This window comes from Oratosquilla oratoria, chromosome 27 (genome assembly GCF_046742065.1).
Source record: "Oratosquilla oratoria isolate Oo_2021 chromosome 27, ASM4674206v1, whole genome shotgun sequence".
In the NCBI taxonomy this organism is placed as follows: domain Eukaryota; kingdom Metazoa; phylum Arthropoda; class Malacostraca; order Stomatopoda; family Squillidae; genus Oratosquilla; species Oratosquilla oratoria.
Genome location: NC_134803.1, coordinates 37,885,034 through 37,911,907, shown reverse-complemented (window position 1 = coordinate 37,911,907; position 26,874 = coordinate 37,885,034). Strand labels below are relative to the sequence as shown.

The 26,874-nt window shown below is 39.0% G+C and overlaps 2 protein-coding genes across 5 annotated transcripts in view; one reads left to right on the top strand and one right to left on the bottom strand.

Annotated features, from left to right (window-relative positions):
• Positions 1-3,311: 3,311 nt before the first annotated feature.
• On the top strand, positions 3,312-19,785 carry LOC143039963 (uncharacterized). 4 transcript variants are annotated; one of them, XM_076210454.1, is made up of 9 exons: positions 3,312-3,427; positions 9,852-10,015; positions 13,622-13,744; positions 14,381-14,617; positions 16,088-16,228; positions 17,861-18,062; positions 18,659-18,771; positions 19,281-19,421; positions 19,539-19,785. In XM_076210454.1, the coding sequence occupies exons 2-9, from the start codon at positions 9,872-9,874 to the stop codon at positions 19,755-19,757; spliced, it is 1,320 nt and encodes a 439-aa protein (XP_076066569.1). In that variant the 5' UTR covers positions 3,312-3,427; positions 9,852-9,871; the 3' UTR covers positions 19,758-19,785. The 4 variants fall into 4 exon arrangements, with proteins under 4 accessions (XP_076066569.1, XP_076066570.1, XP_076066568.1 ...); XM_076210452.1 differs by lacking the exon at positions 3,312-3,427 and adding an exon at positions 4,161-5,059; XM_076210455.1 differs by lacking the exons at positions 3,312-3,427; positions 14,381-14,617 and adding an exon at positions 4,156-5,059.
• A 5,785-nt stretch (positions 19,786-25,570) lies between these two features.
• Positions 25,571-26,874, bottom strand: part of LOC143039692 (rhodopsin-like) — a 47,797-nt gene continuing 46,493 nt past the window's right edge. The window contains exon 11 of the mRNA XM_076209930.1: positions 25,571-26,050. Coding sequence (XP_076066045.1) covers positions 25,828-26,050 — 223 coding nt within the window. The 3' untranslated portion in view covers positions 25,571-25,827. The remainder of the gene's footprint in view (positions 26,051-26,874) is intronic.

The following is a 26,874-nucleotide window of genomic DNA, read 5'->3' as shown; positions in this document are numbered from 1 at the left end:
TAGACAAAGTATGGGATTTGCACTTATTGGAGAAAGCTAAAATGATGTGGTGAAGTAAAGTTTTGAAAGTATGAAGGAACAGGTATCATGGTAATGTTTTATATATATATGTATTGTGTGTGTATTGCTTGCATACACAGATACAGGAAACACGAAGACTACTAAGGGAAATCCCTAAACTAGCTTGCATGAAGACCAGTGCCCCCAGGCTAATATGATGATCAAATTGTAGACGGGTGAATGGAACACCTTGAGAAGACAAACATTTTACCAGACAATTAATTCTGTTTCAGAATAGTTTAGAGTCGCCCGGAGATGAAGTGCCTATCACTATGGAAAGGGTTAATTGAGATTTGGTTAAGTTCTTTGCTGTCAAGTGGATGTCACAGATGACAAAAATATGTCGGGGAGCAAAAATGGAAGGAAATGCTACAAAGTATGGAATGGGTTGATTCAGAAAGACTATCTGTACTCACTAGTGACTAGGAATATCACAGGTAAATAGAGCAACTTATTGATAACTAGAACAAGGGGCGCCCTGTGCGACAGGAAAAATATATATTGTGTGTTGTATATATATATACATATACAACGACGTTCCTGCGTAGAGGGCCGGTCCAAAAAAGAACAACAAAGAAGTTCCCAACTCGAAGTTAGAAGGTCACTCCGAAAAAATTAATGTGTTGTTGTAACCTTCTAAACTTGTCTAAGTGCATGTGGAGGAGCAGGTCGCTGCTGCTGTGCACGGTTGATCACGTGATCATTAGTATGGGGGGGGGGGGAGACCTGGAGTCTTTTGTCGGAATTAACCAGCATTTCTATCCATGTAGACAATGTAGCACCAAAAGAAATTATAAAGATGATATAAGAATGGTAACAGAATGTAGATCAAAACTGCCTTTGTTGTGGAGTCTTCCGCAATAAAGTAAAATTGCGTTGCTCTGGTTCGTAGAGGTGTCGCTAAAGTTCCTAAGTAGTGACAAGCATAAAGCTTACGCAGTTTATCCAATCATACGGGGAAGTGTGTTACATTTAGCGCCTAACACATTCCGACATGTCCCCATTCTTTAGTTAATGATTAATATTAAATTTCACTGTGGCAGATGATTGAAATACCAACTCTGGAGTGTCAGTACATTCTACATGTGTATTTCTTTTTCATTCGACGATATATAAGCATTGCTCAATGGTACGGAGAAGTTAGATCACCGAAAAATAAACACGATTGCGATTGACAAACCAACTCTGGGGCGCCAATAACGTTATAAATACACATTTCTTTTTCATTCGACGAAAAAAAAAAAAAAAAATCCCCATCGGTGCGGATATGTAAGGTAACTGAAAAAAATAAACATGTTTCTTATTTTTTTTTATGCATCGAACGCCAGAGGAAGATAAATCCCCATCGGTGCGGATAAGTAAGGTAACTGAAAAAAATAAACATGGTTCTGAATTTTTTTATGCATCGAACGCCAGAGGTGTCGCCAAATTTGTGCGTGCAATCTGGCGCCAAGAGTGACTCACGGGAGAGGGGAAGTTGGCGCCATAGAATGACAAATGGGTCACGTGAAGCACTACGGAGGCAAGGACATCGAGCACAGGAGAGAGAGGAGTAGGAGGAGAAATATTTGGAAAAAAAATGGGACTGTGAGAGGGAAAAGGTTGGAAGAATAAACAAGAAAAGAGAGTGCGAGAATAGAGGGAAAAGACAAGGAATTGAAGAAGAGGGGGAGGAGGAAAGGGTTGAGTATATAAAAGAAGAAACTAGTAAAATTAGGAGGTGAGGCAGAAGAAAAACAAGATGGAGAAAGAAGTAAAATAGTAGTCGGGAGGACGAGGGGAAGAGGAAAAGGATGACAAGGAGAAGGAGCAAATTGATGAGAAAGAGGATAATGACTTTGGGAAGAGGAGAAGGTAAGGAAGGTCCTGGTTGAGGAGAGTAAACTTGAGTACAGTTTAGCACATGCGAGTATGCAGTTGTTGCTAGCACTACAAAGAAAAATATCAATGCTAGCACCAAAATTAGTAATGTGGTTACTGTTAGTTTTATTTTTAGCGTTCGTGGTGGTGGATGTGTTAGTATTAATGATGATGTTGAAGGGAGAGTTGGTGCTGCCATTGATATCATACATAATGCTCTTGCTGGTATAATTATAAATATGTGTTTTGTGTGTGTAATTCAACATAGTATTGAATCACGTAATGGATTCGTGGCCTAGTTTACATATTAGGCCTTTGCGAGGTTTCTTCTTGAAGACATTCTCCAGATCTAGAGACACATACTGCACCAAACCCTCTCTTGTACCATATCAACCGCTCTTGAGTAAAAATTGAAATTCTTGAAATAGAATGTAATGTCAACAATGTTCTCCTTTTAAAGCTATCTAGCCCACCTGTCTTTCACAATCCTCATATAATTTAGTTATGCTGGTCAGAGACACTGGTCTTTAATTTAGAGGCTTCTTCTTGCCCTCTCCTTTGTGAAGTGGAACTACATTAGCCATCTTTCAATCCTGAGGCATTGTTCCATCTTCTAATGAACACAAAATTAGGTTATGGATATTGTCCACCATTTGTTCATTGTATTCCTTAAGTATAAGTTTTAAATCCCGTCAGGTCCTGGAGTTTTCATCATATCTATATTCTCTCTCTCTCTCTCTCTCTCTCTATATATATATATATATATGTATGTATATATATATATATATATATATATATATATATATATTTGTAACAGAGCATCCGTATTCTCACCCATCTTTCCCGCAAAGTGAGTTGTTTATGTGATAAATAACTGGAAACATTCATATTTCAGTCTTAGTTGACGCTTTTATATAGCTTTCTCCTTTCAATTCTATCTTAGACATTCCTTCCCTATGTCTCGATCCACCGCTGACAAGTATACAAAACAGTTTAAGCTTCTCTTTACATTTATCAGTGCTGCCCTCTCCAAATCTCCCTTCTCCCTCTTTTCGGATGCCGTATTTTCATTTCTAGCTCATGTTTATATTCCTGTGTGTATGTGCGCGTGTGTTCCTGTGTGTATACATATTTGTGTGACTACGTGCTGATACATACGTGTGTATTTTTATGCCAATCCAACTATGATTCAGCGAGTGTGCCACGATATGCGTGCTGGTGTGGCCCTCCATCATGCCTGCCCGCACGTGTGTTGTATCTAAGTTTCACAGGATTGAGTCAGACTTTCATAGTCTGCGTCATACGTGTGTAGGGTGGGCGGGAGGAGAGGGTGCGCACATGCATTATGTTTCGCTGTTGGGGAAGCTTCGCCAATGAGCGGTCTCTTGGCTATGTGGCATTTGTCCAAGGGTACAAAGAAGAGGGTGGAAGACTTCGAGGAGGCCTAAGGACAGGGGGTTCTTCAAGGGATCCTGAAGGAATCATTGCAGACACGAAGGTGAAAGAGGTAAGGAGTTCGTAGGCAAGGGTACAAAGAAGAGTACTGAATTTTTTTCTTCACGTTTTCCAAAACATCTTTAACAACAAAGTGCTGAGTTTAGAAGGAGTTCGTATATATTCTACATACACATTGCTTGCAATCCTCATACTAGTCAGATGTGATCTATACGACTGCAATGGTGCCAATATCTGTCACTAAGATTTGTTCTCGCCTAGGGACTGATGACAAATAGTGATTCGGTTCTGTGTCGCGAACGTTTTTGTTCAAGGCCCGAGGACGTTGTCCCCCGGAAGAACTTTGGGTTTGGCTGGTGGGGTCCATCACCTTCCTAACCTTTGTGTTCTGATCAGGATTCGAACCCGCGCGCTTGACCTTCCTGACGGCTGCCAGCTGGGACACTGAACCCCCGATGTTGACAAACATTGCTTGTATATATATATATATATATATATATATATATATATATATATATATATATATATATATATATATATATATATATATATATATATAATTGCGTGCACGCTTCATGTATTGCAGGTAAGGTGTATTGATAAACGAATATCTACGAGTGCGTGCGTATGAACTTGTCTTTGTGTATGTGCCTGTGGTTATGTGTTTATAAAAACATACATGGGTATATGCGTGTGTGGCCGTGATTATGTACGTGCGTGTGTATGTTTATGTTTGACTGTGGGTGTATGTGTTCTGGAAAATTCTGTATACTGTATACGTGAACATGTGTTGCATTGTCTGTGACCCTGGTAATAGCTGCAAATATACGACGTAGTCCACTCTAGGGAACGAAGAAAACCTCAACGAACATTCTCTTTCAGCTCAGCGAACATGTGTAGATCGACAACTGCAAGAAATGACATCACCAACAAATACTCGTGGGTCATGTACTGTTTGCTTCCAATTTTCATAAAAGTAATTGTCTTTTCTCCAGGGGATTGGCCAAGTAATCTTTGGTGATTTAAGGCATAGGGCTGTGAGGGAAGGGAAGGGAGGCTGATGATGGGAACTTGGGATTCTCAAGACACTTTAGGGCACCGCCTCGCGAGGGGTTGTCGTTGTAGAAAACAAATTCGAGATCAACGACACAACGATCCCCCTAAGAGACTAAGAGCAGCCTCACTCTCCCGAAGGCAACACCTTGACCCTGAGCTGGAGCCAACTTCCTGATCTATTGACAGATCAGGGCCGACTGCCAACGCAGAGTTGAGTGGCCCCGTGCCAAGCAGGCACTCCTGCATCCTCACTCCATTCCTTCCCCTCCAGCCATCAGTGACCCTCGCGCCCTCCTGATCCCGAGGCTTCAGTGAGGAGATCGATCTGACGTGCCGAGGAACCACGTTCTTCTGCTGTGACAAGTGTTCCTCTTCTTCTTCTTCTTCGCGTTCTTCTTCCAACCACCCGTACGGGTCTTCGGGGCGTCTCTGCCGAAGTGTGACCTGTCCCCTCCGACAGGAACCATGCCCCTTCGCAATGAACCGCACTCCCTGGAGCGGTGCGCTATGCTCTGCATACTGCACCACTTCGACTACATCTGCTACGGGTGCACTACCCGGAAACAGATGCATCGCATGCTCGAAGATGAGAGCTTCCTCCAAATTGATGGTCCCTTCGTCAGCCTACGTACGTAGCCACTTTTTACACACACACACACACACACACACACACACACACACACACACACACACACACACACACACACACACACACACACACACACACACACACACACACACACACACACACACACACACACTGCAAGAGAGATTGATGGGTGGACTGTGTGTATCTGGATATGGAAAAAAAACTTTTGATAAAGTATCTTACAAAAAAACTGATATGGCAATTGAAATATACTAGAAGTCTTAACGAGTCTGTTGGAGCAGAGGAAGGTTGTCTGAAGAACAAATGAACCAAAAACAGTTGTGAAAGACAGGACGTCAGTTCGGAGGAAAGTAAATAATGGGGATCCACAAGTAATGTTCTTGATGAATGTAACATGACAGATGGAAAAATAATTACCCCAATCTATTTGCTTTACGATGCCAAGGGCACGGAGAGATTAAAAACCATAATCGATTAAGGAGGAGGGGTGGGTGGGGGCTGTTTTACTCACACGCTAATGCCAGTCCTCCCAGTTTCTCTCCGAAAAAGACCCCATGCAGTCACCCTTCCCATCCCAAACCATTTTCGGTAGGGTCGGTTGACTTGCCTCTCCAGCCCGAGGTTCTGTGTTGTCGTCCCCATCGTCTCCTCTACTGAGGGTTGATGCTGATTCCACTCACAGGTTGATCTACACAAAACAGTAAAACATAAGTGTGGTTGTGATTTGTTACAGGAAGATCTAGATGCAGTATATCAATGGAACCAGAAATGAGAGATGAATTTCAGCTAAAGTTCACTACTAAGCTATAAAATGGGAAATGAAACAGTAACGAAAACGAAAGCAAATAGTCTAGGAGTAATAATAAGAGGAAAATTGTCATCAGTAAAACATAAAATACAGGAGAAACGTAAATTGTTGACAAAAACAGGAGTGGCATTCCACTACGTGGACGAGACGATGGAAACAATAAATGAAAGCCTAATTCGTCCTAAATTGGAATATGCTGCAGCGGTGTGCTTCCCTTACAATATATATATATATATATATATATATATATATATATATATATATATATATATTAAATATATATATATATATATCATATATTTATATTATATATATGTGTGTATATATATATATATATATATATATATATATATATATATATATATATATATATATATATATATATTATCAACCATAATGCTCTTTAATTCTAAATCATCAACATCGGACGAACCGTGGAGGCGCATGTAGAAATTGAAACGTGGTACGCCCGAGGAGACGAACCTATGCGGCGAGAACGTTGCAAGTGCCGTATTGATTATTAGACCAATACACCATTGGTCTAATAGTCAATACGGCATTTGCAACGTTCTCGCCGCATAGGTTCGAGTCCTCGGGCGTACCACGTTTCAATTTCTGTATGCGCCTCCACGGTTCGTGCAATGTTTATGGCTTAGAATAAAAGTGCATTGTGGTTGATAAAAATGTATCTCCAGTCACTGGGACCCATTCAGTGTTGTATACACACACACACACACACACACACACACACACACACACACACATATATATATACATATGTATATATATAAATTGTTCTCCGACTACTGTTCTCCGACTAGTCGAGGAATTATTAAATAGGCTTGAACTATCAACCATAGAGGAAAGGAGAATGAGGCGATACGATAGCAGTGTTCGAAACTATGAAAATAATACAATTAGTTGATAACAAAGACTTCTTAATGTGGAACAGAAGTCAAATCAGAGGATATAAAAAAGACATGATATTTGAAAAACATTAGGAAATGTAGTTTTCTGCGTACACACACACCGCGCGCGCGCGCGAGTCCAAGAATCACGAGATTAGCATGTGGTCCGAGATCGTGGTGAATCACATGTGCAAACGTGAGCTCCATAAGCGAATTTAAAAATAGGTATGATCATTAGTTGGAGAAAAAGTGACAGGGCCCTACGAGTCTAGCTCCTTTCCTGTATATTACAATAAGGTAAACGAATTTAAGTGAACACACATTTCAAACTCTTCGAAGAAACTGCGAAGTATGAAACCAGATGGACATGATGTCGGTTCAGATTTGTAAACTTATATCAACATAAACATTCGAAGCCGTTCGCCTATATTTGCACAGAGAACGTGTAGCCTGTATGTCTATAGATTTGTGAGTTTGAGGGAGGTGGTAATAATAACCTAAACCTGTTTGAGATGAAGTAATTATGAGGTGTCGTAGGTATTACGAGGATAGGTAGAGTAAGAAATGTGGAGGTGATGCAAAGAGCGAAGGTGGAAATAATGGCTATAGAACTGCTTATAGTAGGCCTTATGGTCTCTTGCAGCCTCATTCATTCTTTTATTCTTATGATCAAAAGTGTCGGGCAGGGTAGATAAAAAAAAAACCGTGGTTTGGGTACATGGAAAGAATGGGTGTGGAAAGATAGGGAAAAATAAAGTACAAAACAGAGGTAGATGGGGTGAACTTGAGGGAAAGACTTATAAATGAAACGACAGAGTGATAGGAGCATTGGATTTAAGGGGAATGTGTGTGTGTGTGTGTGTGTGTTTATCTACCTAGTTGTATTATACGAAAAGGGAGATATGCTCGTAGTAACCCGTCTTTGTATCTTTCAGTATCTAGTTTGTTCTTAAATTCTTGTGTGTTTTTTGTATACACTGTTGCCTCGTTCAGTTTGTTCCAGACATCCACCACTCTGTGTGGGAAACTATTCTTTTTCAGATCTCTTCTATAACTATCATTTTCTGGGTTTCTTTTCATGTCCTCTTGTTTTTCTTTGATCCCACTTGAATAAATCTTTTCTGTCAAGGACTTCCATACCTTTCATGATTCTGTAAATGGCCGATAGATCTCTTCTTTCTCTTCTTTGTGTGTGTGTGTGTGTGTGTGTGTGCGCGCATGCGTGTGTGTGTGTGTGTTTGTGTGTGTTTACCAAATGCCTCGGGAGCGTAAACCTTCACTCTCGTGCAATTTCCCACTATATTTATACTAATTAAACTTTTGATTAAATACACGATGTGACATTTGCAGTAACCAACCCTAATATCTAAAAGTTGTATTCAGAAATCGAAAAGGTGAGTTAGAAAAGAAAAGAAAAAATATATATATTTATACAGTATGTATATATGTATATATAAATATATATAGTATATACATATATATATATATATATTATATATATATATATATATATATATATATATATATATATATGCTTGAAGTCCCCTTTGCACTTGGCAGATTTGAATAAGGATGTGAATGTGAATTACGTTTGCTTAGCAACTAAGAGCCAACAAATCACGTCTACCGTCAGGTATGTTTATGTTTACATTGCCAAGATTTCAGCCCTCTCCTCAGACACGCAAAACAAACAGTAGAAAACGTGAGAATCCGAAAGTATGTTGAAGTCAGTGTGTAGTAGTGTGCCACTTGTCACATCATTATCAGATTTTCTTTTTTTCTATCAATATTTGTATCTCTCTCTCTCTCTCTTTATATATATATATATATATATATATATATATATATATATATAAATATATATATATATGTATATATGCGTGTGTTTGTGTGTGTGTAATCTAACATAATCTAACCTATAATGGGCCCTAACCTAACCTATCTTTTGCATTTTGTAAAAACTCTTTATGGCACATGTAGTATATGAATAAGTGCAATGTAAACATCGCAAGGAAAACATGTTTTCATGCCGGGGAATGAACCTGCCTGAAAACAATTTATTTTTTGCATAAAAAACTCCATTACTTATTGGGTCTTCCAATTGAAACTTGAAATCAAACGATACCGTCATATTTGAATTTTCTTTTTCTTTTTTTTTAGAGTTGCATTCATTTTCTATTTATACATTACAGTCAGCCGTGGAGGTTTCTCATAATTTTATAAAATCGTCAGGCATCAGGCAAAATATAAATCCCCAAAGAAATAAATGGAAGTCCAATTATTCTTGCCATAATACATCTTTACAGCGACAAAGAACTCGGTCGCAATGCACCAATTATTTCTTTTCAGGTTTGTTTACATCATTCTCTTCTGAGCGCTAATTGGTTACCTACGATGACGTCAAATTGCGCGACGCGTCCCTCGAAAGTAGGACGCCTTCGAATTTACATCTCTGCCAAATGCACCTATATCAAATTAACCTTTTCATGACTTGGTAATGACGACAAATATCACCCTCACAGTCTCCAAAATAATCCTTTCAGTGGGATCAATCAGAATGCATGTGCAAGTCGTTAATAGTAATGAAAGGATTAACATACGCCTCATGGAAGGCATTTTGTATAAAAAAACACAACATGCATACATATGTTGGCACGTAAGTATATGCGTGCGGGCGTGTGTATATGCATGTGTGTGTGTGTGCGCGCGCGCGTGTGTGTGTGTGTGTGTGTCTACACACGCTCAGACCTGTACAGTACATTACCCATATATCAAACTCATGTGTACCTTTTCTCCACAGCTCCTTAGCTATATTCTCCATAAGGATGGAAACGCCATTGATTATAATAACTAATAAGGTTCTCACAACCCGAATAAAGATAAAATACCCACTGATACTGATTTAAATACACAAACCTACGTTATGTGACCTATTTTCACAAGTGACTTAAAAAAAGACTCTTCATATGACGACATAAAAAAAAAAAATCCGTCGGATGTCTACGTATCCCCAATGAAATAATAAACTCTATGATGTGTTTTTTTTTTCTTTTCTTTTCATTCGTCATGTGTGCCGTGGCGTCGACACGTCCAGCCAGCACCGTTTTGTCTAAAATGCTAACGGTCATGTTGGACGGCAATGGGCACATCCAGCGGCAGCACCTTCACGTTCTGATGCAGAACAATCTCGACGAATTGAAACTGGACAGGAACAACGCCTACATGGGCATTGAGATGCTTCGTACAGGCAGGTGTCAGGTAGGGAGGTTGTGGGTGTGGCGTGGGCGTGGGTGGATGCGAATGTGTGTGGGCGTGTGAGAAGGCCCAGCAAACCTCGTAGGAACATGCGCAGTTGGACACTGTAAACAAACGGGCGTGTGTACGTCTCTGTGTGTATGTGTGCGTTCGTGTGTGTATGTGCGTTCGTGTGTGCATATGTGTGTGATTCACCATGGTCTTGGATCACGTGTTGGACTCGTGATCGACAGCTAATACCCTCCCGGAAGAGAGCTCAAAGCTCATATATGACCGATCTATGGATAATGCTGTGACCTTACACACACCCAACTCCCCTCCCACGAGAGTTGGAGTAACGACTCGCAGCGCAACGATACTTAAATTATTTCAGCCCTGGGCGGGATTCGAACCCGGACCACCGTAGTGGCAGCCGGGAACTCTAAACAATGCGCCATTGAGTTGTGTGTGTGTGTGTGCGTTTGTGTGTATGTGTGTGTGTGTGTGTGTGTGTGTGTGTGTGTGTGTGTGTGGGTTCGTGTGTGCCTTCACGTATGTTGGTCCACGTATATTAATAGGCACTGAGCACACGTGACTTTGCAGGAGTGCAAGGTTATTTGTGAAGATAAGGTTGAATGTTTTATGGTAACTGTATACTTAGATATGCTTTATGAGAGACGAGACGAGAATGGCGTAGTCCCTGTGACTGACACAAGGTCATTCGTGTTGCTTAGGTCACGTGGTAACTGTGTGTAAATGTGAAAGATAAGATAACTTCTAAAACCTTTTTCCAGACTTGAAAAACGAATTACCATTAGAAAGTAGAATTTTACTCATTTCATTCACTATACTCGTGAAAGTTGTTGATATATTTTATAGATAATGCAGTAAGCCAGATAAAAATGACTAGAAAAACAGGTAAAATTCTGCTTTCTCATAATTGTAAGTATTCGTGGTTGGTGAAATTTTAAAAATATGGCTTCATATATTTTCATTTTCCTCTGCGTGCGATGTATGGACTATGATTTTGGTCATTTATAACCTAAAGTGAAATCACATCTAGTATTTTCTTTGGGTAAATTAAGACGACACTAATATTTAGCCAGAGATTGTCATTTCCTGAGTTTTCTTTTGACTAGGTTAGAATAACCTAGGTTAGGTTATTTTAGATTAGAATAGGATAGGTGATTTCAATTATTGGCAGGGTTTATCGTTTCCTTACTTCCTGATGCATTTTGGTTAGGTTAGAATAGATTAGGTTTGGCTATTTTAGGTTAAAAAAGGATAAATGCTATCGATTATAATTTGCAGGGATATACTGAATACCGCCATGATAAAAATTATACTGATCAAACCTAGCGTACAACTTACATAGTAACGTCAGTATCATAATCTTAAGTGGCGACATTCTCGTCTTTACTGACCGTTTTCTTTGAGAGGGTCAATGTCGTACCCGCAGGGCCGAGATCGCGTCTGTTGCTAGTGGGCCGTCTGTTGGCCCGTGGAAGTGGTAACCACTTGCCAAGTTAAAAATGTAACACCAATTTTAGACATAGACACCAAGATAGACTCACTTCCTAAATCTGCATTTAGAACCGAACTGAGAGCGCAGAGCAACAGTACAAAGGAGTGCAGACATATATGAATGTGAGTATAAACACATAATCCAAAGAAATCACATAACACATGCAGTGTTATACACATATCACTACATATACCCTGTACAGTGGTAGCTACATGGAGGTCAGTAATAACACTTCTGATGTTCTAATGGCAAAGACTAGTCACTAAATTAGTTTTTTTGAGTGTTCAGACAAGTGATTGATGAGAAATCCCACCTGGTATTTTTTTCTGGTGACACAAATTTTGGCAGAGAAATTTCCTTGGATATAAGTTCATCCCTAAATAAGATTGCTGAGTGTGCCGACAGGTGGTATATATCCTTGAGCTTGGGAAGGTGCCAAAATGCCAAATGCTTGATTAGAAAGAAGACGTGTTTAGGCTGGGTAAATACAAAGATGTGGGTGCACGCTACCTAAGAATTAATTTGAGGTCAAAAGCCACGGTAAATGGGAGCATCAACAGGACATGGAATTTAGACGAGAAGGATAAGGTTAAGGATGTCTTGGTCAAGAGAGTTGCAACTTAAGAAGAACAAACAAAATTGATAGAGCATGTCAATGAAGACAAGAAAAATGGCGGGAAAAGGACTAATAAGATAGTCAAAAAAGTTCTTCTGGAGAATTTCAAACTAGAAACTATGGAATCGTGTCCAGAAAGAGAAGAGAAAAAGACAATTCAGGAAGCAATGGTAGAGAATCATTTATGTTATTATTGAAATAGCGGGAGAGAAGTCATGGGTATCAATAACGGAAATATTGTTATTTTTATCATCGCCGGGAAATGTGGGCCTCGTGAGGTCTTCTTGAACATGTTCAATTGAAGATGATTCTTATACTTGTTTATTCGCGGTTGGCGTAAAAAATAAATAAAAGATAAACACACACACACACACACACACACACACACACACACACACACACACACACACACACACACACACACACACACACACACACACACACACACACACACACACACACACACACACACACACACATATATATATATATATATATGTGTGTGTGTGTGTGCGTGTGTGTCTATATATATATGTATATATGTATATATATATATATATATATATACAGTATATATATATACACATATGACTACCCCCCCATATAGGGGGAAAAAGCCTTTGGAATATGTATGTATGTATATATATATATATATATATATATATATATATATATATATATATATATATATATATATATATATATATATATATATATATATATATATACTGTATATCAGTCATCCTACGGACTTTGACAACATCCCTACGTACCAGACTCGTCCAGCATTTTTTTTTTTTTTTTTTTTTTATAATTGGAGACCGGTCCCCGCTTAAAAAAAAAGTAATGGTCATTCTTAACTTAGCAATAAAAAAAAAAAAAGATAGCGATCGTCCTCGTCCGCCTATAAAAATACGCCCGACCAAATTATTCTTTTAATTCTTATTTAAAAAATTATATCTATTTGCCACCTAATCATTTTGTATAACTGGTGTTCTAAACGCAACAACAACGATCTTAAAGAGTTACTGCAGAAACTAACTTTGCTGGAACTTCTTGGATCAAAGCAGCTTTGAAATTCATGTCGTTTCTAATTTCTCTATATCATTTCACTAGTAACTCGCATGTGATCTTGAAATAATAATGTGATATGTTTTCAATCTTAATTTTAGTCCTTGATCCTTGTAATTCCATACACAATCATTTAAGAACTTCAGTTTCCCCTAAATTTTCTATTGCAAGGGTATTTTTATGTGAATGCTGAGAAGTGTTATGAAATGATAAACCCAAGATTCTCATAGAAAGAAAAATGGAAAACTCCCTCTTGCCCACCCAAAAAAAAAAAGGACGATCACCCACATTTTTTTTATGTGGTTATTCTGTAACCCTCCTTAAATCTCTTCTTGCCCACTTCCACAACCACGTTTTCGTTGCGATATTCTGCTAAGGATAAAATCGCTGGTCATTGTTCATATTCCTCCTACTGCAGAAGCTACGGCGGTTGGATCTGAGCTACATCCGCGTCATTCGTCCGCATATTCTCCTGGACCTTCTGTCCGGCTTTGCCCACCTCTCCAGCCTCAACTTGACCTACACCGAAACTGTGGACCACGTAAGTCGTAATTCTTTCTTATCTATCTATCATTATTATTGTTATTGTTATTATTATTATTATTATTATTGTTATTATTATTGTTATTATTATCATTATTATTATTATTATTATTATTATTATTATTATTATTATTATTATTATTATTATTATTATTATTATTATTATTATTATTATTGTTGTTGTTGTTGTTGTTGTTGTTGTTGTTGGTAGTGTTGTTGTTGTTATTATTATTGTTATCATTATTATTATTATCATTACCATTATTATTATCATTATTGTCATTATCATTATTATCATTATTATTATTATCATTATTATTATTATCATTATTATTATTATCATTATTATTATTATTATTAATTATTATCATCTGGTTATCTTCAATCCTCTGACAACCACTGTAGTCGACTGCGATCAACCTGTAAGTTTTCTTCAGGCTGCCCCAAGGCAATTTTATTCAGCCGAGGGAAAACTTCTCGGCAGTCAAGGAGTGAATTTCCTTTTTAACTACAGGGAAATCCAAAGAAGTCATCGTATATTTGTGTGTATATGTGTGTATGTGTGTGTCCCAAAGAACACTCTGTGACTTATTTGAGGGCATCATGTCCCCTAACAGCGTGCCTGTGTCCTTAGGTGCTGGAGAAGGTGGGTAGGCACTGCCCCGAGCTACGGGAACTAAATGTCAGCCAGTGCACTGTCAGCGACAAGGGCATCCAGAGACTCTGCTACAACGCTGACACGCGTCAGCCTCAGTGCCGTCACCTCGTCAGCCTCAAGACTGCTGGCACTTCGGTGACGGCGCGTGGCATCGCCTTCCTGCTGAAGAAGTGCCCGAAGATCGTTGATCTCGACTTCGACAGAATCTTCGAGGTGATGATGATGATTGGGTGGAAGGGTGTCTGTGGTGTTGTGCACTGAATGCTCAAAGGCAGGGATGGGTAAACTACGGCCCGCGGGCCGCATGTTGCCCGCCATAGGTTTTAATGCGGCCCGTTATTATAGAAATATCAATCAATGAAAAATATTTGTTTTTTCGTTATGGTAACTTAATTTTTCAAATAAATGTATTCCATGTGAAGTTTCTACTATGAAATATTAATTGATACTTTTTCTTTGAAATATATTTATTTTGTCTACTTAAAAATATATATATATATATATATATATATATATATATATATACTTAATACAATAGGTAGCCCTTTAAAATGATGAATATCTGAATGTGGCCCTTGCACTAAAGAGTTTGCCCATCTTTGCTCAAAGGAGTTGTGTATGGTCCGCGTGTTATCAGTAGAGAAGGTAGTTGTGGTCTCGTTAGTGTTATGTGTACGATTCTTCAGTGTTACGTGATTGCTCGAGAAATGCTTTATGTGTGATTCACCATGGTCTTGGATCACGTGTTGAACTCGTGATCGACATCTATTTCCCTCATGGAAGAGAGCTCAGAGCTCATATATGACCGATCTATGGGTAATGCTGTGACCTTACACACACACACACACACACACAACCAACTCTCCGCCCTTAAGAGTTGGAGTAACGACTCGTGGCACAGCGATACTAAAATTATTTCAGCCCTGGGCGGGATTCGAACCCGGGCCGCTGTAGTGGCGGCCGCGATCGCTAATACCCGCGCCGTAGAGTCGTGCGAGTGTGTGTGTGTGTGTGTGTGTGTGTGTGTGTGTGTGTGTGTGTGTGTGTGTGTGTGTGTGTGTGTGTGTGTTTATTCATTTAGAAATACTGATGATCACCCAAGGGAAATTGGATAATAATATTTTTCCTCCTGAATAAAAAAAAAAAAAAGTGCAATGGGGTACTGGAATATGATTATGATAACTGCTGAAAACACTCTTATTGACTGGAAAACCCGCAGCCCCACAGTAGCCGGCAACGGTCCTCAGGGAAGAAAAGGTGGACTTTCGTTTGTGTTGTACAAATGTAGGTCTGTTTCTTTTACTGAATGACAAGAGGAGGAGGAGGAGGAGGGGAGGAGGAAAGGAAGAGAGGAGGAGGAGGAGGAGGAGGAAGAGGAGGAGGAGGAGGAGGAGGAGGAGGAGGAGGAGGAGAGTAGTAGTGACGTGTCTCTCTGTATACAGCAATTTCTAAAATCTCGAAACCAGTAAAATTATCAACAAAAATATCTAGAATGTAGAGAAACTTATCCAGACTCTAGAGACTTTCTCTGATATTCTAGAACCTATTTTCTAGAGGATTTATTCCTCTGAATATTCGAAGTTTGTTCATTATTGTAGGTTTCCAATAGATGGAACGACTTGTACTTTAAGCCTAAACTCCATCACAAAACGGAAAGGTAATAAAGTGTCACGTGTCTGACAGGTCTTCGAGGTGCTGGACAGCAGTACGTGGCAGGCTGACGGCTGCCCGCCTGGCTACCAGCTCCTTGCGCTGACGTCAGAGGCTGAGCATGTGACCTCGTTCAGCGTTGACCTCGCATGTGCCCTTTGTCCCCGAGCTCAGGTCAGGTAAAGAATGTAAACAATATATATATATATATATATATATATATATATATGTGTGTGTGTATATATAAATATATACATATATATATATATATATATATATGTATATATATATATATATGCAACAGTAATCACATAAAACACGTGAATAAAGATATACGAACCGATCTTTATTTTCCTCGTGGTTACAAGCATATATATATATATATATATATATATATATATATATATATATATATATATATATATATATATATATATATATATATATATCAGGTTTGCGGGCTGGCACCCTCCCATATTGGGTGATAGTAATATTCGTAGTGATAATAGTAGGAGTAGAAGTAGTAGTACTGTAGCGTGGACGAGATGTAGACTATTATTCTCACTCTTAAGATCAACTATCCTATGCCTGAGAGGTACCCGCTACCCACGCCCTAAATTAACGCATATACAAAACCTCGATTTTGAGCAGACTGTAGTAGAGAGTAGGATTAATTAACTTCTGTATCACTTATACCATACATATGTATACCAATAGCTATTTCCCCCTTACAAGGGAGGTAGCAAAAATAAATGAATAAATAAAGATAAAAGAAAGGCATAAAATCCACTCCCATCTATTCCATCCCCACATACTCCACTCCCATTCACTCCCCTCCCTCCCTCTTATCTTGGCCCCTCCTGGATGACGGGTCATCCTTGCATCTCGTCCACTGCCCTGGGTTATAAGCAGTGTAGCAAAACACAGAACATCCACAGTAAGGCCGCTCCATTTAATCAGCGACCCCTACCCCTCTCCATCCCCTCGTGCAGAAAAAGAGAAGACGGGGAGAAATCCCTTCGGGCTGCGTCAAAATATCATCCACACATACTCTCTTACCCCCCATCCCCCACCCAGTCTTTCCATGCATCAAAGCATCATCCATACGCAACCATTCTCCATTCATCCCTATCTTCTGTCTTCTCCCTTCCTTCCTCAACAAACATTCCCCTCTTTCCCAATGCCCCTTTTACCCCATCCATCCACCTCATCCTACGACGTCCCCTCATATTCACTCCTTCCACCTCTGCCTTCCACACCTCTTTTACTAATCTTTCTTTCCATGTAACCAAACCATCCTAATACTCTTTCATCAACCCTATCTTCCAATTTCCATTCCACCCCCGTTCTCCTCCTCACGTCCTTGTTTCTCACTATCCAGCCTAGTAACCCCTATCATACTTCTCAGACGCTTCAACTCAAACACATTCAAACTCCTCTCTTCCTCTCTTATGTTCCATGTTTCTGTCCTATACAGTGCTGTCGGCACAATCACTCCTTCATACAATCTACTCTTTGCATCCATTCCCAAATGTCTATTTCTCATTACACAGTCATTGGCGAGAGAGGGGCCAAAGGAAATGTGTCTGTGGGAGACAAATCATGACTGTTTTCACCACACAGTTCCACGAGGAGGGAGGTCGTTTATGAAAAAAAAAAAACGAAAAAAAAAGAAGAAGAAAAAAAAAAAAACCGTAAAAGTAGCAGTTATCTTTATTCTGTTCTGGAAAACGCCAGGCGATTTTATTCTCTTGTAGTTTGAGTCGGGAGCCTCAGGCGGCGTCACTTTGGAAACTTCCCTTACAGACCGTGACCTTGAACAACGCCCTCGCCAGTAGCGAGATCCTGTACAAGTTCATGGCCCTGGATCACCTGGCTCACCTCCAACTCACCAACACGGATGGCATGGTCCTCGACTTCCTTGACGGCGTAGTTCCTCTTCTCACCGTCAAGGGCCATCAGCTCCTCTCGCTCCTCCTCTCGAACTTCGCCTTTGTCGATGTCGGTGGTAAGCGAGAACGGGAGAACCTGTTTGAGTTCGGTGACAACGTGGCGTCTCTCTGATTTACTTGATTATTTTATTCCGGCTAGCGCTAAGGGATTCTATTCAATTTCATCAGACTTGCGGCTGCAAAGGGCCGATTTCGCAAATTATTTTTCCTCCACTTGGAAATTAGTCGAAGTGTTCTTCATTACAACATCAAGCATACATGTCCGTTCCTAAACTGTTTCCACACTTTCCCCCTTAACATCTTCTTTACCTAGTGACATGACACCAAATTCAATCACCATAAATTATTTTTGCTTATTTCATAGAAAAGAGAAATCTGATTAGCATTCATTTTCTTGTGATTATTATTTTCCTCTCTCTTCGTTTGAAAAAGAAATCCTTCCTATGTCCAATGTTATATTTTTTCTTATTTCATAGACAAAATAAAACTGATTAAATGTCATGTCGTTATGATAATAAGTTCCTGTATCCGCGTAGAAAATATGTATTTATTTATCCCCGCGACTAAACATCAATAATATCTACTCACGTCTTAGTTTCACGTGTGACATGCTACTGTCCTTGTGTGACTCTTCTGTGACGTCCGTCCACAGCGATCGGCGAGTGTTGCCCTCGACTGAGGAACCTGGCTCTCAGCGAAGTCCTACTCTACGATGAGCTTGGCTTAGCGAGGGAAAACCTCTTCACGGAGCTTCGAGCCCTTGAGGTATTGGACGGGGCGGGGCTGCATGCTTCAGGTCTCTCTCCGAATGTATGTATGTATGTATGTATGCATGCATGTATGTATGTATGTATGTATGTATGTATGTATGTGTGTATGTATGTGTGTATGTATACATATATGTATGTATGTGTGTATGTATGTGTGTATGTATGTATGTGTGTATGTATGTGTGTATGTATGCATGTATGTATGTATGTGTGTATGTATGTGTGTATGTATGTGTGTATGTATGCATGTATGTATGCATGCATGTATGTATGTATGAATGTATGTATGTATGTATGCATGTATGTATGTGTATGTCTTAGTGTAAGGGTGATGTTTAGGTATGTTTAGGTCACACCACTCTTATGTATTGCCATAAAGGCCACATATTTACTTTCCCGCTGCTGCAAACAGCTGTCTACAGCCAGTATGAAAGCTGCAATAAACTAATCAACTCTCCTCTTCTCTCCCTCTCTCAATCCCTCATCTCCCTTCTTTCTTCTCAGCTCTGGGCGGACCCAAGCCCAACATCGACTTTGACCTCAGTGGTGCTTCAGCAGTTGCTGACCTACTGCAGTGACCTTCAGAACCTGTTGCTGAGGGGCATCGTAGCCCTGAACGACAAGCTGTTCCTTCAGATCCTCGAGGTAAACTCGCGTTTTCAGTTCCTCAAGGAGGAAAGGTCTCACCCTGACCTCCACACGTGAAGTTTGAAATAATTGGCGTCTTCTGTTCCTCCACCGAATCTCTCCTCTCCTTTTCAGCAAAACCCGATGAAAAGACTCTCGAGGATCACCTTGGACGGCTGCCCCAACATGTCGGCCTTGACCCTGCACGCCCTCTTGAGCAGCACCAACGAACTCACCCTCATCCGCGTCTGGTCCTGTTTCCTCGTTGGCAACGAGCACCACGAGGAACTCCAGCGTCGTGTTGTCGAGGAGAACTGCAACATGAATCTTGACTGGTTCGCATGGGAAGGTTGAGGGATCGTGGTCCTTTCGTATTGGGGGTTGGGGGGACGAAGGCCAATGTGGGGGTGGGGGGGTGGAGTTCGGGGAACTGGAAGTGGTTGAGAAGGGTAAAGAGGAAGGTGCCAAGTGCAAAGGGTGCCAATATGCCAGGGTGCCAAGATTTACCCATTAGGGATGAGTAAAGGAAGAAATATGTGTTCATTAGTGTCCCTGTGTGTGTGTGTGTGTGTGTGTGTGTGTGTGTGTAGGTTTGTACACTGGCCCACACCGTTGACGCAAAGGTGAGTAGCGGTCAGAATGTATATTTTCAGCTAATTTGAATTAACGGTCAATGAATAGTTCGTATTCGCATGATTCACAAGGTACATTAAACTCTTGATGACTGATCCTTTCTCGTCACTGTCGCGTCATCTACGTCGCCAGCTGTACTTGTGTGTTTATACATTTGATGCAAGTTTCGCAGTCATTAAATGACTGTGTGTAAATTATGTGTACGTATAAATCCATCCCCAACTTAAAGTGTATGTGTGTGTGCGCGCGCGTGTATGTATATTTGTAAGGGAAATCACAGTTTAAGATAAGGGCAGCCACACTCAGGCTGTCGATACTAACACGTAATGAAGGCTGATATCAAACATAACAATTATAGTTTTATAAATTTGTATAACTTAAGGTTAAGAAGGAGGCTCGTGTCTATATACTCATGTACAGCTGCACAGAAAACTATCGTTAGTAAATCACGCTAATCGTTTTGACACAAAACAACGAAACTATTTGAGACAAGTTGAAGTCTCCATCGGAAATAAGATTATCATGTCATAGTGAATCCATATGAACTCCGGAACTATTATTCGATTGATATTCATTCAGAAGGAATTCGAACAATTCGAACCCCAGAAATACCAACCCTTCGGTATCATAAGGTTATGTTCATTAGCGAATGTTTCGACACCCCTACTAACGATAGTTTTCTGTGTAGCTGTACATGTCCAATACCACTGTCTTAGTTTTTACTTGGTAGAATGAAATATAAAGAATAAAAAATATCAGAGGGGTGATTTTAATTCAAACAGTTCCTATGAAACTAGCAGAGTATAAAGAATTTTCTATCAAACGGCTCTATGTGATCAGATCTCCTCTCTCTCTTCTTTCCACCAGTGTTGATATAAACAAGGACCCCAGTTCTTACAATGAAGGGTCGTCTCGCAAACTGAAAACAAAATATCTTTAAATCACATAAGTAACATATGTAGATTTGGATTCTAGAAGATACTTTGGATTCTCGAAGATTCTACAAAATTCTTTAGATTCTAGGAGATAATAAGCAAATGTGATCAATAACATAGTTTGACCACAATCAGGACAAAAACTAGACATCGTATCCAAGAAATTCATTGTTATGAATCCTAATTCATTGAGAAGAGGACGCTGAATCCGAAAATCGTGTCACTGTTTCCAAATAGTTCACAATGCATATTCAAACTGTTATTTTTTTTTATTGTTGTTGCGTATTAAGACGAAGAGAAGACAAAGTCGATTGCAGTACCGCTATTGCTGCTAGACCTATACACGCCAAAGTTCGTTCTGTTCAAATTGTAAACAAACACTTCCACGCTCACAAATGGCGCTTGACAACATATTATGACTTCGACAGCCATGCATATCTATTTCATTTATCAATTTGTTTATTCATTAATTTATTTGTTTTGTTTGATCTTTTTAGTCTTTATTATTACTTAATTATATTTTTTACATCGCTCGTTAGCAGGAGTGATCAACTTGTTCCCAACTTTGTTTATTTATTAATTAATTTGTTTTGTTTGGTCTTTTTAGTCTTTATTATTACTTAATTATATCTTTTACATCGCTCGTTAGTAGGAGTGATCAACTTGTTCCCAACGACGCAAATTTCAAATATCAAAACGGTCTCCAGCGAATGAAAACGAACGATAGGGAAGTTCTCCTCGCCTGAACGGACTTCGCCAATAATCTACATGACACCCGTGATAGTATATATTGAATCTTTTGTGTTTGTGTGCATATTTACTAGAACTGGCATAGCACCAATATATGTGATGCAGTACCGTTGTGGTTAGTGTGTTTGTTTTATGATAGTGTTTGCAGTGTTTTCTATAAGAAAGACAAAGTGGTGTCGTAGATATCAGACAATGGAGTGTTTGTGTGGATCAGTTCGCCGTTCCACGGTAAGTGAATTTCTTTTAATAAGCTTCATACACACAATACATTGGCACATTTATATACTTTTTTTCCGTGTTGTCGAGGTAGATTGGGTTTTGGTACGTCAATTTTAGAATTTAGGGTATTTTGTTGGGTCTACTGCGATTCACACGGTTTTGGATCATGTGCTGGACTCTTGATTGACAGCTGTTACCCGATCTATGTATAATGCTGTAGCCTTACACACACACACACAGTTGGAGTGTTGGGTCGCAGTGCAACGATGCTGAATTTTTCAGTTCTGGGTGGGACTCGAATTCGGATCGTTCAATTAACGATCGAGAACGGTACCACTGCACTGTCGAGCCAGTCCGATTGTTTGTATGGCCTTGTGGATTTCACCAAATGGGCTCTGTTCACATTATTGGTTTGAACCGCGCGGAAACAGCGGTGGTACCGCATAGTCAATGAAAAACTGCGCGGTTGTGTGTTAACGTCCCAATTGAGTTGTACTGTAACTGAACCGCCGCGGTTCAAACCGCTATTGTAAACAGGGCCTAAAGATTCGTGGGATCGTTAAACGAAACGACAATTTGCTTTTTGATTATTTTTATTTATCTATTTTATATTACGAAATTACACCTGTAGGCTTCCTGCACGTGATAAATGCATTACAATAAATCACTCATCACTAATTTGTTGTCATGTAAATGTTACAAAGATTTTAGTGAAAAATATTTGAGTGTTTGTACACAAATATATATCTCAGTGTGGCACGTACAATGCGGCATATACTTCGTAAATACAAATATAATTTTATATTTATTGGTGAAAATAACTCGTAATTCATTAACTATTTTATTTATTCATTTTTAGAAGCACTAGTGATTAGTTACGTTTTCATATTGAGACGTGATTTTTTTTATTTTGTTACGAATTAGTGTTCGTCTTAGTTGACGTGATCAATAACAACCAAAAGAGAATCTCTTCGGCCAAAAAAATGCGATCATCTTAAAAAGGAATTCGAATCCTCAAAGGGTATTTGTCGATCCTGTTTTGTTTTTCTTTATATATTTTTTCCTTGATATCTACCCTTTTTAGACTAAAGCCCACAATGTGTATTCTGTAAATACGTGGTTAGGTAGACAGATGAATGACTAAGATTCAGAAAATAAAAAGAATCGATAATTTGAAGAAAAAAAAATGAATGAATGAATTAATAGATAAGTAGATATTTTTTTTAATAGAAACTAAACCATCAAACCAACATGCAGAAAAAATAGACATTTTAATTGTAAAACAACATGGATCTGATCGTGTAATTTTGTACTGAAAACGTATACAAACAGAGCTGATTGATCCACGCCATCTTACACACTGTATTCGAAGTTTTCAGAAAAATATACATATAAACATTATCTCTTTTTGTACTTTGAATTTGCAATATGATACGTAGAAGTCAATTTTTCCCATAAATTCTGAGCCTTACTTAGTTACTTTCCATATTCATTTCTGTGTAAGTAAACTTTCACGTAATCCAAACTAATGGTTGTTTTAAGATAATATTAGATAACTTCATGGATGGGGATGATAGGTGGTAATGGACATTGAACTGCCTTATGGTTTCTTACAGTCCCCTCCATTCTTATGTTCCTATATTCTTATGGTCACAATAACAAATGTGCTGCGATAGTTTTGGAGATGTAAAAAGTCATACACGACTGTGAAAATAACTATTCCGCTAAATAAAGAATTAAAACACTTTTATTAGAAAAAATATCTCCAGTGGATCATTTGTCCAAAGCTTATAGTTAGCTCGTGGCTAAGACTATTTGTAATATTTCATCTACTGCTCGTCTAACAGTTTTTATATCACGTCCGTATTCAAAAGTTCAATATACTCAAAAGAATGACATATTTATCATAATATTAAATTCTTTCATGACACTTATTGTGATGTCCTATAGATGAGGCCTCTGTAGGTTGTAGAGTCTGTGTTGTAGTTTGTAGAAAGATTAATACTACAGCAATTGAATATGAAAATCTGAGTTTCTATCGCTCCTCCCCCCAACCTTCACTTCCTCCCCTCCCCACTTCCTCCCTTGAAACTCTAAAAATCCCTCACCTAGGGAGAAAAGAATTCGCACTTGGGGGGGGAAAATCCTTGATTTAGAAAATATAGTCATTGGGTGTGTATATATATATATATATATATATATATATATATATATATATATATATATATATATATATATATATATATATATATATATATATGTATTCAAATATTCTCCTTAATAAATAATCTTGCTTGGAGTAGCATGGCAGTTGGCCATTTTACTCAGAACGTAATAAGGAGTGCTCATAGGATTTTCCTAGTAATACAATTTCATAATTAGTTTTAATAACACTTACGTAGTGTAATATACTTTGAGAAATGCTAATAGTAATTATATTATTATTATTATGACTATGAGAAGTTGGATTTATGTCTCTCAATGTAACATGAGGGTGTGTTTGAAGTAACATACTTCGACTAGAGAAAAATTGATAGACGAATACACACACACACACACACACACACACACACACACACACACACACACACACACACACACACACACACACACACACGTACACAAACACGTACACACACACACACACACACACACACACACACACACACACACACACACACACACACACACACACACACACACACACACACACACACTCGAACACAAGTAGGTGCACATATAGAGTACATGCTCAAAAGAACACATACCGTGCCAAGGAGATAGGTGTAAACTGTATAATTCACCACGGTTTTGGATCATGTGTTGAACTCGTGATCGGCAGCCATTACCCTCCCTGATGAGAACTCGTATGATTGTGTTTGTGTGTATGTGTATGCTTGCGTGTGTGTATGCGTGGACTCATACTTATTAAAATGCGTGTACAGGAGTGTGATATTTGAAATTAATGGGGATGGAAATTAGATATGACCATAAGAGCACCCACCTTCCCGTTGGAAAGGGGTATCGTTTGTTGATATGTGACAAAAGTGCACTGGAATCGTTCTCTCCAGAAGAACGAATAATGTCGACGAGACGCCGGTCTTCGACTTCGTTCTAAAACTATTTAGACGACTTGGGGTTCTCAAATAGGTATATGACCTTTAGTCTGTATAATGATAATATTCTCCCATTATTCCCACCCCAGACCCAACTCGCCTGAGGTATTTTATTTATCTATTTTTACTGGTTAATTCCAGGCTATTTGATTTAGCTGAGTAGTTCTCAGAAGAAAAAGTATTCTCGACAAATGGAGATCATGTTTTGTCTAAACTTGATTGAAATAGAGTTCTATTATGAACTTAAATGTTTGTATATCTATCCCGCTCCCTTTAGTGTTAATGTTATATAGAGTTTTAGATACATTGTTGTGCGTCTAAGTATATACTTCATCGTTGCAGACCGTTTAAGTGGCCAGAAACCAGTGGGATCATCATCATTGCGTTCATATTCAGATAATTTGTTTACCCACTCCCCCCCCCCCTCATCGGGGCCCAATCGAAAATGGCCCCACATAAAGTCCCAAAGGAAGGGACTTTTTTTTTTTTTTTTTTTTTTTTTTAGAAACACTTGTGATTAGATAAGTTTTTGTATTCTGGCGTGAAATTATAAATTTTTTCATCCTGTCACGAATTAGTGTGCGTGTCAGTCTACGTGATCAGTAACAAATAAAAGAGAACCTCTCTGCCCAAAGACTATAATCCTTTTATAAAGGGGAATTCGAATCCTCAAAGAGAATTTGCCTCCTACATCACACGACATAGCTCCATCACGCAACTACCGAAGGATCGTACGTCATAAGAAAACTGTCGCTTTGCAGATACTCCTCATTACTCCATGGTTGAAGCCATATAACCCGGCTCTCTCCCAGATGTGGGACTCCTGACGCACTCCGGTGGCCCGAAATGAAGTAGAGATTGAGGGTAAACGGGAGGAGGGCCAGTGGGACTTGTGGCCACAGCTGTGCGGCCTGAAGAAGGGTACACGCTCTTGTAGGCCATGATGTTGACGAGGGTAGTCGGGCTCGGCAAGTCCATCTGGGCTTTCTCCAGCCTGTGTGATGAGATACCTGTTAGTGTACTTAGGTATGAAGACGTTATTAATACATTCATTTGTTAAGTCGAAGTACATTGGTATAGGCAACAAGAGCTATGGGGAGTGAATGACGAAAGTAATAACTTAAAATGTGTGTGTGTGTGTATGTGTGTGTGTGTGTGTGTAATAATAATAATAATAATGAAAATGAACGTTTATTGAAAACATGCAGCCGAAGGCTGAAAATACACATGTGAAGGTAAGAGGGATTAACATGAATGGTACATAATAAATGATTACCTCTACATATTATGGTGTGTGTGTGTGTGTGTGTGAGAGAGAGAGAGAGAGAGAGAGAATGTGTGTATATGTGTGCGCTTGTATACACTGTATTAAAACGAATAGAGGACGCTTGGGTATAGCATCATTACAAAAAGTAGAGGCATTGGGAATGAATTGGATATGTAGATTAATGGGAGCATACAATATACAAAAAAAAATATTTTAGTGAGAATGTGAGCAGATCATTATTGATGTGGTTTAGACATGTGATGAAAATGGCGAAGAATAGACTGGCGAAGAAAGTAAATGAAGAAAAGTAGAATGGAGATGTCATAGGAAAACAAAATGCCTGTTCTCTTGAATTCGTGGTGTATTTGTGGCTGGATAAGTTGTATGAAGTCAACATTTGAGGAATTTGACTGACATTCCTACGGAACAATAGGAGACTAATCGCCACTTAAAAAAAAAAAAAAAAAAAAAAAAAAAATTACTGTCTCTCTGTTGCTACCTTCCATATTTTTCCTTGAACACCTAAATTATTCCACCTCTTTGATGGGGCA

Excerpts from the sequence above, each read along its gene's own strand:
- LOC143039963 (XM_076210452.1), top strand. The coding sequence starts at position 4,897 with ATGCCCCTTCGCAATGAACCGCACTCCCTGGAGCGGTGCGCTATGCTC. Across the intron at positions 13,745-14,380 it reads ACACCGAAACTGTGGACCAC|GTGCTGGAGAAGGTGGGTAG; the intron begins GTAAGTCGTAAT and ends CTGTGTCCTTAG. Across the intron at positions 18,063-18,658 it reads CGCCTTTGTCGATGTCGGTG|CGATCGGCGAGTGTTGCCCT; the intron begins GTAAGCGAGAAC and ends GTCCGTCCACAG.